The sequence below is a fragment of the Mastomys coucha genome, unplaced genomic scaffold (assembly GCF_008632895.1).
Source record: "Mastomys coucha isolate ucsf_1 unplaced genomic scaffold, UCSF_Mcou_1 pScaffold14, whole genome shotgun sequence".
Classification (NCBI taxonomy): Eukaryota; Metazoa; Chordata; class Mammalia; order Rodentia; family Muridae; genus Mastomys; species Mastomys coucha.
In genome coordinates this window covers 81,372,627-81,385,728 of record NW_022196896.1, presented here as the reverse complement: position 1 = coordinate 81,385,728, position 13,102 = coordinate 81,372,627, and the positions used below count along the sequence as shown (strand labels likewise).

Genomic DNA, 13,102 nt, shown 5'->3' with positions numbered 1-13,102 from the left:
CCCTGCTTGCTCCGGCCCAAAGATTTATTTATTACTATAAATAAGTACACTGTAGCTGTCTTCAGATGCACCAAAAGAGGGCGTCAGATCTCGTTACAGGTGGTTGTGAGCCACCATGTGGTTGCTGGGATTTGAACTCGGGACCTTCAGAAGAGCAGTCGGTGCTCTTACCTGCTGAGCCATCTCACCAGCCCTGAACCACCTTTCTTTTTTGCTCATTTATGGAAATTAGGATGCATGACAAGAAGATTCATATTCCCACCTTTTCTTTGCATAGGAAGGGCAAGTTAAGTTGAGACAGGGTTTCCTTGTGTAGCCTTGATTGTCCTGGAACTAGCTCTGTAGACCAGACTACCCTTGAACTCAGAGACCCCAACTACCTCTATCGAGAACCATTTTTTTCTCCATCATGAATAAAAATCTTTATTAGCTGAGTGTGGTAATGTACCTTCTGGGGATGGTGAGGCAGGATTATGAGATACAAGCCAGTTTCTCGGCTATTTTGTCTCAGAATAACTTACCCCACCTCTCCAAGCCCTGCCATCACCAAGACACCGGATATTCAGAGCTATTTTACATTCTTGGATAAAATTACTCAAATCTACTTCTAATCTTTCTTCCCTCTGATCTTGCTGCCAAGCTTGATAGTCTGAGTTCCAAATACAGGATTCTCGTGGTAGAGAGAGACAATACACCCCATGGGTTATTCTCTGATCTCCACACTTGCTTGCTCAGTGGCTTGTGTGTACTCAAACACATGCATACAAATAAAATCTTCTTTTTTTCTTTAAGATCAGGTTTTACTATGTGGCTCTGGGTTGCCTGAAACTCACTATGTAAATGAGATTGACTTTGAACTCCTAGATACTCACTTTTCTCTGGCATATATATATATATATTCTTTTTTTTTTTTTTTTTTTTTTTTTTTTTTTTTTGGTTTTTCAAAACAGGGTTTCTCTGTTTCGAAAAACCTGGCTGTCCTGGAACTCACTCTGTAGACCAGGCTGCCTTCGAACTCAAAAACCCACCTGTCTCTGACTCCTGAGTGCTGGGATTAAAGGCATGCGCCATCACCACCTGGCTGGCTTTTAACATATTTTTATTTGTTAGAATACATGTGTATTCCTTCTTCCCCAGGGGCTCTACATCTCAGGGATCCGGTTTGAAATGCACTAATTTTAGAGTTGAAAGTCTTTTTTTTTTTTTTTTTTTTTTTTTTTTTGGTTTTTCGAGACAGGGTTTCTCTGTGTAGCCCTGGCTGTCCTGGAGCTCACTTTGTAGACCAGGCTGGCCTCGAACTCAGAAATCCTCCTGCCTCTGCCTCCCAAGTGCTGGGATTAAAGGCGTGCGCCACCACCGCCCGGCCTAAACTCAGTTCTTAATAGTATATTTCAAGATACCTTGTATCATCTGGAGATTATTACAGTAGCCTTGCTTTCGGTTTTCAATGAGCTTATTAAATATACAGCATATAAGAGTAAAAGCAAGCTACACAGCTTCCATTCCAAATGGCTGTTCTAACCATATAGAAGTTTATTGAGCTTTGTAGAATTTAGGTCTGATTAGTTCTGGCATGATTTTTTTTCTCAATTTACAAGTTTTTTTTTTTTTAATAATTAAAGAAAAAAGAGAAGTCAAAGAACCATAGCAAAATAATAGATTGGTAGGTGCAGCAAATAAATAAACATTGAATCAGGGTTTCATAGCATCAAGCACAGAGACAGCTGGAGTAGCCTGATTAAGAGAACAAAGGTAATATCAATCGAGGGCGTAACAACATCCAGCAGACATCACCTGGGGAAAGTGAGGCAGTTAGCTCAGTTCTTCAGGTAGCTTTCTTCCCATGGAGGAGCTGCCTTCTCTTTCCTGCTGCAGCCAGACGTTTTATCATAGGGTAAAAAATAGGTGTTTTAGCTGTTTTCAAGAACAGTGTTTTACTCTTGGGCTCCTTTGCTATTCAGTTTTCTTGTTACAGTAAAAGGGAGTCAGCCTGAGCCAGGATATGTATCTTGGAAACAGTTTGAGACAAACATGCTTGGGTCCGAAATGGGGGTTATTCTTTCAGAGGCAACTTTTACAAGCTTAAGCAGCTCATGGCAAGTTACCAACACAATATATATTCGCAAAGGTTTATAACCCAGAATATTTTGTGTGTTTTTAAAAATTTATTTTAATGTGCACTTGTGTTTCATCTGCATTTATGTCTGTATGAGGGTATTGACTCTCCTGGAATTGCAGTTAGTTGTGAGTCACCATGTGGGAGCTGAGATTTGAACCAGGTCCTTTGGAAGAGTAGCTAGTGCTCTTTACTGTTGAGCCATCTCTAGCCTTGTGTTTTAATCTAGTGCTTTTTACATTGTTCAGCTGTAGGTTGGTTTTGATCATAAGCATTTGCAAGCCAATAAGAAAAATGATAATCTAACTTCCACTGAAAGATAACATTTATTGGTTTTTGTGCAACAGATTTTTTTTTTTTTTTGAGACAGGGTTTTTCTGTGTAGTCCCTGGCTGTCCTGATACTCACTCTGTAGGCCAGGCTGGCCTCGAACTCAGAAATGTGCCTGCCTCTGCCTCCCAAGTGCTGGGATTAAAGGCATGTATCACCACCGCCTGGCACAACACAAAATTTGTAGTTATATCTCTAAGGTGTATAGGTATGGGAAATAAAATTCCTTTGCTTTGTTCAGACTCCTGGGCATACCCCTTCTTTAAGATGGGATGAGACACCCGGTCGTGCAAAAGGAAGTGAAACACCTGGAGCAACCCCAGGCTCAAAAATATGGGATCCTACACCTAGTCATACACCTGCGGGAGCTGCTACTCCTGGACGAGGCGATACACCAGGCCATGCAACCCCCGGCCATGGTGGTGCAACTTCCAGTGCTCGTAAAAACAGATGGGATGAGACCCCCAAGACAGAAAGAGGTAGGTACTTCAGTGGGGTATAGATGAGGGTTTGGGTGAGGTGTTGACTTCAGCATTGGCTTTCAGGCTGAGGTCTTTATTTCCTAGTATAAATATAAATATAATACACATTTCTATATAAATAATGAGCTGATGTGGTTGTGCCTAAACCTACCAAGTTTCTAAAACTTGTGTTGCTTTTCTTTACTGTGGTTGCTGGGGAGCATATGCCATGATACACATATGGAGGTTGGGTTACCTGTGGAGCGGGGGTCTCCCTCTACCATGTGGGTCTCAGGGATCAGACTCTGGTCCTCCAGTTTTGGTTGGTGGCAAGAGCCTTTAGCTCTGAGCCACATCGCCAGCCCAAAGGCGAAAGGTTATTAAGAAAAAGTTCTAACAGATTTAAGCTTGGTTACTGAGACAAACAGTAAGAGAAAAACACCCTGGTGCATTCTTTATCAAATTCACCAAGGGTCAGATGTTTTGAAGTGAATTTTGTTTTTGTTTTGTTTTGTTTTGTTTTTCGAGACAGGGTTTCTCTGTGTAGTCCTGGCTGTCCTGGAACTCACTCTGTAGACCAGGCTGGCCTCGAACTCAGAAATCCACCTGCCTCTGCCTCCCAAGTGCTGGGATTAAAGGCGTGAGCCACCACCACCCGGCTATCTTTAACTTTTAAACTTAAAAAAAAAAGATGTAGATACCATTAGCCTTCAACTGGTGGTCCTCTTTCCTCAGTCTCCTGTGTGATGTGTGTGTGTTTAAATACACCAGTTTTAACCCTTTTTAAAGTGCACAATTTAAGCATATTTTCAGTGTTGCGCAACTGTGACTTGGACTGCTATTCACTTTTATGTTTGATTTTAGTGATCCAAACAAACTGCATTCTTCCACTACTTTCTGGCTTCTGCCAGGCTATATTTTATGTTCTGTCTCAGAAATTTGCCTAAATCTAGTGTTTGCTATATAGTGAGAGTAGCTGGAACATGGCTCAAGATAAACAGTGAGTTGTGGATGAAACAAATTTTGTTTTTCTGTTTCTCATTAGTTGATGTCTGTGACTTTGTAGTCAGTGAAAAGGAAACAAATACTGGGCAAAACTTGAACTGGTTCTTGTTTTAGAAATATATCCCCTTTGAACTTAATCAAATTGCATCAGGAGGGAGAAGCAGTGTTTTAAAAGTGGTTGATAGTGTAATTTTCCTGCCCCTTTGTCTTTGAAGATACTCCTGGGCATGGAAGTGGATGGGCTGAGACTCCTCGGACAGATCGGGGTGGAGACTCTATTGGTGAAACACCAACTCCTGGAGCAAGTAAAAGAAAGTCTCGTTGGGATGAAACGCCGGCTAGCCAAATGGGTGGAAGTACTCCTGTTCTGACTCCAGGAAAAACACCAATTGGCACACCAGCTATGAACATGGCTACTCCAACTCCAGGTACAAATTCTTCTTTCTTTCTCTTACAGCTATTAATTTTTTTGGGGGGGGGCTGGCTTTTCTGGATTCCATTAATGCTGGCTTTTCTATTAGGAATATAAATATATAACTGTCTTGATTTGCATTTGCAATGTAAAAACACTCTGATAATAGGATTGATCTTAACTATTTTGTATCTGAAGGGCCTAAGTCTTACACTGTGGGTCATTAACAATTTTGCTTTTCTTTTTGGTAGGGCACATAATGAGCATGACTCCTGAACAGCTTCAGGCTTGGCGGTGGGAAAGAGAGATTGATGAGCGAAACCGCCCACTTTCTGATGAAGAATTAGATGCTATGTTCCCAGAAGGCTATAAGGTACTAGCAGTGAATATATGATGAATATGTTGTATTGAGGATATGAGTTTTAAGTTGCCTGGTAAATTTGCATTGGCCTTGCCAAAATTTACTAGCTTCATATTTTTAGGTATTACTAAGTGCATTTCAGTTTGAAAAAGTAATAGAGATCAAATAAGAAATAGAGATTTTATTTTGGCAGCCTTTAATCCTAATGATTGGTGAGAGTCAAAAGTAGGCTCATCTCTTGAGTTTGAGGTCAGTTTAGATAGCAAGTTTTAGGCCATCCAGGGCTACATAGAGATACCCTGCCTCAAACCCTCCCAGCAGAAACTTTTATTTTGGGTTCTGGAGAAATGGCTCCGTAGCTAAGAACATGTATTGCCTTTAAAGAACAGTGGAGTTCCCAGCACCCACATCAGGGGGCGCACGACCACCTTGGAAACCCGAGGTCTTGTGCTGGCCTTCCAGGCTCTGTACTCAAGTATGCTAACTTATATCCAGGCACACATATATACACCATTAAAACACTATTTTATTTTTAACTCCATGTGTGAGTATGTGCAGGTTTCTGCAGAAGCCAGTGTAATTCCTCCAGTAGAATTATAGGCAGTTGTGAGCTCTGGGCTCTAATTTTGAGGTGCTAGTACTTGAAATCACTGAGCCATTTTTCTAGGTATCTGCTTTGAAAAAAAAAAAATTAACTTTTTGAGGCAGTGTCTCACCATGGCTTGCCTGGAACTCAAGATACAGACCGGGTGACTTTAAAGGCACAGAGATCTGTCTAAAAAATATATGCTACCACTCCTGGCATTTATTACTTTTTCTGTGAGGCATCTTAAGGGCTTCTGGAGGCCCATATAGACAGTGCTTAGAGAACCTCTAAATTAGTTTTGTGGGACTGGTTTTATTTGATAGTTCAATGGTGACACAAAGAATGTTTTCTTATCAATAATTTGAAATTTATTTATTATTTGTTTTATTTCACAACAGGACCTCACTCTGTAGCTCAGATTTATTGAAGTTTATCTTGAACTATGATATAAAATTTTCTAAGTACCTATCATTATGGAAATACTTGTTGGCAGAGAGCTATCTGTGACGATAGAGTCCAAATCAAGACTGTAGCCTCAGTCTTACAATGAATGGCCTTTAGAGAAAACCTTTCTGCTGTTGACTATTGTGTGTGTTCTACCCCCATTCCACTTAAGTTAGTATTAGATTATTTGCTTTAGATGAACATGTCATTGCTTAGTGCTAGGGTATTTGCCCAGGAGGGTAAGGCTTTGAGTAAGGCTCTTAAAATCACTATTCATCAGTAAAACTTTAAAAGCCAAACCACCTATAGCCTCCTTGTAATGTTTTGCATGACGTGGACAATCTAATGTTGATTGCATAGATATCATTCTCAATTATAGTCCTTGGCTTCCTTAATACCAATAGGAGGGACTCTTGCTCTTTTGTGATTGTACTAATTAAAATCTTAAATACACCTTTAGGTCCTAAATGTAGAGTGACAGCAGTATGCTTGACATACTGTAAGACTCAGCGAATAAATTCTTCTTTAGTCAATAGTCCATGCTGCCCATGCATTGACTATCAGCATGCAATAATTGAATGATGAAATATAGGTGGCATCAAACATATTTAACATTGACATTTATCAAATATATTTATCATTGACATTTTTAGATATGATAACTAAGGATATTTGGAGAGGACCTGTGTTAGGCTTTATTGGCCTAACCAGGCAAATGTAATTAGCAACAACAACAAAAAAGAATCTTACAGCTTTAAACTCGTATTTTTAGATTTTCTGTTTGTATTGCAATGGGTTTAATTTGATGTTTCCTTCAGAGGGTCTTGACAAATACTTTAGTTTTACTTTTCTGTATTTAACTCAAATCTGTAGAGTTCAATCTTAAAAAATGTTTTATAGTATTTAGGTGTTTGTGTAAATGAAAATATGATCTTTTTAATCTATTACATAAACTATATATTCATTTCCATTAAATGAGTAATTATAGATTTTCTAACAGTGCCTTTTGGGAAATAACTGAATCGGGCTTGACAATTTTCCAGGCTTGTTAGTTTGACATGTTGGCTTGACGACATGTTGATATTTCAAGCATGTTAAGGTGATGAGAAATTTTTAAAGAGTGCTTCATATATTTTCTTCTTTTCCACTAAAATTTTAATTAGCAAATATCTTAACTTTTAGTTAACGTTGCACAGTGGGATATATTTTCTTCAGATAAACTTGCTACCTAATAAATTGTAAAATTTCTGTAAGTGCAAATGCTACTCACTCTGTTGTCTTGGAATATATGAAGCCAAGACGATCCTACTAACATGTTTATAATTCTCTTAGGTACTTCCTCCTCCAGCTGGTTATGTTCCTATTCGAACTCCAGCTCGAAAGCTGACAGCAACTCCCACACCTTTGGGTGGTATGACTGGTTTCCACATGCAAACTGAAGACAGAACTATGAAAAGTGTCAATGACCAGCCATCTGGGAATCTTCCATTTTTAAAACCTGATGACATTCAGTACTTTGATAAACTATTGGTAAGTGGTGATAGCAAAACTGAAGTATTGCTCTTTGTTTGGGAGTTACAAATCATGAATTTGATATACTTTTAAATTTTATTATAGGTTGATGTAGATGAGTCGACACTTAGTCCAGAAGAGCAAAAAGAAAGAAAAATAATGAAGTTGCTTTTAAAAATTAAGAATGGTACACCTCCAATGAGAAAGGTAAGGTTATTTATTTATTTATTTATTCATTCATTGAAGATGAGATAGCCCTGGCTATATGGGAAACTCACTTTGCAGACCAGGCTGGCCTCGAACTCAGAGATCTGCCTGCCTCTGCCTCCTAAGTGCTGGGATTAAAGGTGTGCACCACCACCTCCTGGCTTTTTATTTTTTAGACAGGGTCTCTACATAGTCCTGGTTGTTCTGTAATTTACTAGGTAGACCAGGTTGACCTAGAACCTACAGAGATCCACCTGCCTCTGGTTCCCAAGTGCTCAGATTAAAGATTATGTATCACCTTTAATAAGCATTGAAGGTGTGTATCACATCTGATTCTAAGTTCTAGTTTCTTGATTTGTTATATTCATTATTTTTGTTGGTTCTGAGTTAGGTTCTTAAACTACCCCAGGCTGGCCTGAAACTTGTAGCCCAGACTGGATTTAGCAAGTCTTTTTGAGTGATAGAATTAACAGAATAAGACATGACACTCTGCCCTGGTTCCTTTTTTGACTTTTTATATGTTTTCTGATAAGTTGCTTAGCTTGGTCTTAAGCTTGTTCAGGCAGTGCTTAAAGCTTTGGATCCTCTTATTCTGGAGTAGCTGCTTGGGATTACATACTTATGCTCCAAGGCCAATGAATTTAATTCTTCTTTTCAAAGGATTTTTGTTCTGATAAGGATATGAGAAGGCTAAATGTTTTGTCCTTGACATCTTTAAAGTGTTTAGAACTTAGGTATTTAGTGGAAATTATATGGCTTATTTTGATAACACCAAATGTGGCTTGGACATAGAAGAAGGTTGTTCAGGCAGAACTAAGGCATATGGTTTAAGCTTTCATGGGTCCATAGCTCTACTAAATTATCCTTTTTTTTTAAAAAACATCTTATTTATGGGCATGTGCACATGGAGCACAGGTGGAAGGTCAGATAACCTGCAGGAATCATCAGTTCTTTCCTTCTACTGTGAGGGTTGTGAGGGTTGTGAGGGTTGAACTCCGATCATTATTGGGCTTGGTGACATGCCAGTACCCTTTATCCACTGAGGAAGGAATCTTGCTAGCCCTCTAAATTACCTTTTTCTTTTTTATGTTCATCTATTTGTTACACACACGCATGTGTGCATGCATGGTGCATGGATATGTGTGCAAGTAGGTCATGCTCCAGGATAAACATGGAGTTCAGAGGACAGCTTTTGGAAGTGGGTTCTCTCCTTTTGTTGTCTGCATCTCAAGGTTGAAATAAAGGTCATTAGGCTTGGTGATATGCACCTTTACCTCATCTGCCACTAAATTAATTACCCTTTTTAAATGAGCTGCTAATGTTGAACTTAGATCATAAGAGTTTGAATATTAAAACAGTTTTGACAGAAACAAATTCAGACTACTGTAGGTAAATTGTCTGCAAAAATATACATTGTAATATTATTCCTGGTGAAATTGCTACTTTGGAATGTTTGCTCATTAAAACAAAACAAAACAAAACCTTTTCTTTTTCCTTTGATTTTCCTCAGGCTGCCTTACGTCAGATTACTGATAAAGCTCGAGAATTTGGCGCCGGACCACTGTTTAACCAGATTCTTCCTTTGTTGATGTCCCCTACACTTGAGGATCAAGAGCGACATTTACTTGTGAAAGTTATTGATAGAATATTGTATAAACTTGATGACTTGGTGCGGCCATATGTGCACAAGGTTGGTTGGTTCTTGAAGTAGTGTTTAATGGTTTAACTTTTTATTTTTCTGGTTCTGTTTTTCACTTTGTGACATCTGGAAGTTGTTACTCTCCTTTGTGTGTATGTGTAGCCCTGGCTGACCTGGAACTTGTTCTGCAGTCCAGGCTGTCCTTGAACTCATAAGAGATTTACCTGCCTCTGCTTCCTGAGTGTAGATGAAAGGAATGTGTCACTACTGCCAGGGAATTAAAATTCTTGGAGTATATGAAGCCCTTGATTAACAGATGTCTTTCATAAATTGATGTGGAAATGTAATTCTTCTTTTTTTTCCTTCTTTCAGATTCTTGTGGTTATTGAGCCACTGTTGATTGATGAAGATTACTATGCTAGAGTGGAAGGCCGAGAGATTATTTCTAATTTGGCAAAGGTATATACATTAAATTCCTAGAAAAGGAAGTTTGTCTTTTGATGGATTGAAGGTTAATGGTATTAACTGGAGCTGCTTTTGTAACTTTTCCCTTCAGGCTGCTGGTCTGGCTACTATGATTTCTACCATGAGACCTGATATAGATAACATGGATGAATATGTCCGAAACACAACAGCTCGAGCTTTTGCTGTTGTAGCCTCTGCCCTGGGCATTCCGTCTTTATTGCCTTTCTTAAAAGCTGTGTGTAAAAGCAAGAAGTCTTGGCAAGCGAGGCACACTGGTATTAAGATTGTACAACAGATAGCCATTCTCATGGGCTGTGCTATCTTGCCACATCTCAGAAGTTTAGTTGAAATCATTGAACATGGTAAGTGGTGATGTGCCTTTTATAGATCAACTGTCCTGATGGGGGGAGGTGCATATGAAATAAATAAAAGGCTTTCCTCACACAAATATGTTATATTTTGAAATGGGGTTTATAATATTTTCTGTTAACAAATTGCTTTTGCCTAAATTTTATGTACTATAAAAAAAGTTATTGCAGTTAGGATACATGGTTAGACACATTGCTAAAATTTGGATTGTATTGTGAAAATTATGTATGGGTATTTACTTATAACCGTGTCTGATTGTATAGGTCTCGTGGATGAGCAGCAGAAAGTTCGGACTATCAGTGCTCTGGCCATTGCTGCTTTGGCTGAGGCAGCAACTCCTTATGGTATTGAGTCTTTTGATTCTGTGCTCAAGCCCCTATGGAAGGGTATCCGCCAACACAGAGGAAAGGTGAATCTGCTCATTAGATCTGGTTTTGTTCTAGTAAGATGATTCAAACTTAATTTACTGATGTATGTGTGTATATATATCTTTAAATAGGGTCTGGCTGCTTTCCTGAAGGCTATTGGGTATCTTATTCCTCTTATGGATGCAGAATATGCCAACTACTATACTAGAGAAGTGATGTTAATCCTTATTCGAGAATTCCAGTCTCCTGATGAAGAAATGAAGAAAATTGTTTTGAAGGTAAGTGACTACTTGTTCATTTTGTGGGTACATGTTTGTCAGCGCACTGTGCATGTTAGGAAGTTCAAAGAGATCTTTGAACATTAAAACAAAACAAACCTATTTTCATACTGTAAAAGTTATTACAGCTTGAGAGACTGAAGGAAGGACAATCCAGAGACTGCTCCACCTGAGAATCCTTCCCATATTCAATCATCAAATCCAGACATTATTGTGAATGTCAGCAAGTGTTGGCTGACAGGAGCCTGATATAGCTGTGTCCTAAGAGGCTGTGACAGTACCCGACTAATACAGAAGTAGAGGCTCACAGCCATCCATTGGACTGAGCACAGGCTCCCCAATGAAGGAACTAGAAAAAGGACTCAAGGAGCTGAAGGGTTTGCAGCCCCTTAGGACAAACAACAATATGAACTAACCAGTACCCTTGGAGCTCGCAGGGACTAAACTACCAACCAAAGAGTACACATGGTGGGACTAATGGCTTCAGCAGCATATGTATAGCAGAGAATGGCCTAGGTGGTCATCAAGGGCAGGGGAGGCCCCTGGCCTTGTGAAGGTTCTATGCCCTGGTGTAGGGGAATGCCAGGGCCAGGAAGTGGGAGAGGGTGGGTTGGTGGTGGTAGTGGGGGAGACGGGTTGGTTTTTTTTGTTTTTGTTTTTTTTCGGAGGGGAAACTGGGAAAGAAGATATCATATGGCATGTAAATAAAGAAAATATCTAATAAAATTAAAAAGAGTTATTACAAGCTGGGCAGTGGTGGCCTAGGCCTTTAATCCCAGCACTTGGGAGGCAGAGACAGGTGGATTTCTGAGTTTGAGGCCAGCCTGGTCTACAGAGTGAGTTCCAGGACAACCAAGGCTAAACAGAGAAACTCTTGTCTCGAAAATAACAAAACAAAACAAAAGCTATTACAGCTTAAATACATTGCTAAAATTTGGATTGTAATGTGAAAATTAGGTTTTGGTACCTACTCATAAATGTGTCTGATTGTTTTGTGTTTTGTCAGTGCTGCATTTGATTTTTTCTATTTTTTAACCTTTTAGGTGGTGAAACAGTGTTGTGGAACTGATGGTGTAGAAGCAAACTACATTAAAACAGAGATTCTTCCACCTTTCTTTAAACACTTCTGGCAACACAGAATGGCTTTGGATAGAAGAAATTACCGACAGGTGACCTTTTATTGTTAAAATTTGATTCTCATAAGTCTTTTGACTAATTCTTTACCTTATAATTCTTTATAATTTGCTTTGACTATCTTAAAATTTATACTTGTATGTACTTTACTATGACCAGAGATGGAATGTTTAAGCCCTTTCTTTCTGTTTGGTCTGTCTGTCTGAGATAGGGTGTCACTAAGTAGTCTAGAAATTACTCTGTAGACCCCAAACTGACAGCTCCACCTCCTGGAATTAAGGTGTGCTCAGCCCACCTGGCCTTTTTTTGTCGTCTTTTTTTTTTTTTTTTAAGCATACATTTAATGTAAAATTCCCATTAACTAGTACGTTTAAAACTTAAAGTTTTGTTTTTTCTGTGTACTGGCGTTTTGCTTGGATGTGCATCTGCGCACCACACATAACAGGTGTGTGTTATGCTCGCAGAGGCCAGGTCATCAGATCTGGTATTGGAATTACAGTTATGAGCCACCATGTGGGTGCTGGGAATTGAACATGTGTCCTCTGGAAGGAACCTCATCTCCAGCCCCAGCTATCTAGCCCAGCCCGTGTGTGTATGTATGTATATGCATTGTGCTTAAATTACACTTATTTACTGGTTCTGTATGCATGGCCCAGGGCATGCATGTGTGTAGGTCAGGCCAGAGAGCAGCAAACAGGAGCTACCTTTTCCAGGTGGATCATGGGGATTAGGCCCAGGTTATCAGATTTGTTGGCAAGTGCCTTTTACCTTTTGACCCTTCTCTGCAGCCCTGTTTTTGTTTTTGAGACAAAGTTTTACTTTGTAGCCCAAGCTGGTCTCAAGCCTCCCAGCTCAACAGTACTAAACTGAGTTGATGGTTTTGTCTGGTAAATTGAGGCTTTAGCTAGCTGAAGCTTAAGTATAGTTTTATTTAAAATTGTTTTTGTTTTGATATGATCTTGATTTTGTTTAAGATATGATCTTAAGTTTTGGGCTGGCCTCGACCTTGATATGTATAATGTCCGTCCAGAGTGGCATCGAATTTGAGAGCTGGAGTCATAGGCATGAACCACCATATCTAGGAGCTCTCACATTGAAAATTTAGTAAGTTTTATTTCCTTAGAAAAGTGATAGATATACAGGGTTTTGTTTTGGTTTTGTCTTTTAGTTGGTCGACACAACTGTGGAGTTGGCAAACAAAGTAGGTGCAGCAGAGATCATATCTAGGATTGTTGATGATCTGAAGGATGAAGCTGAGCAGTACAGGAAAATGGTGATGGAAACAATTGAGAAAATTATGGGCAATCTGGGTGCAGCTGATATTGACCATAAACTTGAGGAACAACTGATTGATGGTATTCTCTATGCTTTCCAAGAACAGACTACAGAGGTAAGGGCAGCCACTACTTTATTTC

At 39.3% G+C, this 13,102-nt stretch overlaps 1 protein-coding gene across 1 annotated transcript in view; it reads left to right on the top strand.

Annotated features, from left to right (window-relative positions):
* Sf3b1 (splicing factor 3b subunit 1) overlaps positions 1-13,102 on the top strand; it is a 41,860-nt gene that overhangs the window by 18,997 nt on the left and 9,761 nt on the right. Inside the window, exons 7-18 of the mRNA XM_031367513.1 lie at positions 2,688-2,925; positions 4,128-4,340; positions 4,576-4,697; positions 7,048-7,245; positions 7,333-7,434; positions 8,945-9,124; positions 9,446-9,532; positions 9,630-9,900; positions 10,171-10,316; positions 10,407-10,553; positions 11,597-11,722; positions 12,856-13,077. Of these exons, the coding sequence (XP_031223373.1) occupies positions 2,688-2,925; positions 4,128-4,340; positions 4,576-4,697; positions 7,048-7,245; positions 7,333-7,434; positions 8,945-9,124; positions 9,446-9,532; positions 9,630-9,900; positions 10,171-10,316; positions 10,407-10,553; positions 11,597-11,722; positions 12,856-13,077 (2,052 nt within the window). The remainder of the gene's footprint in view (positions 1-2,687; positions 2,926-4,127; positions 4,341-4,575; positions 4,698-7,047; positions 7,246-7,332; positions 7,435-8,944; positions 9,125-9,445; positions 9,533-9,629; positions 9,901-10,170; positions 10,317-10,406; positions 10,554-11,596; positions 11,723-12,855; positions 13,078-13,102) is intronic.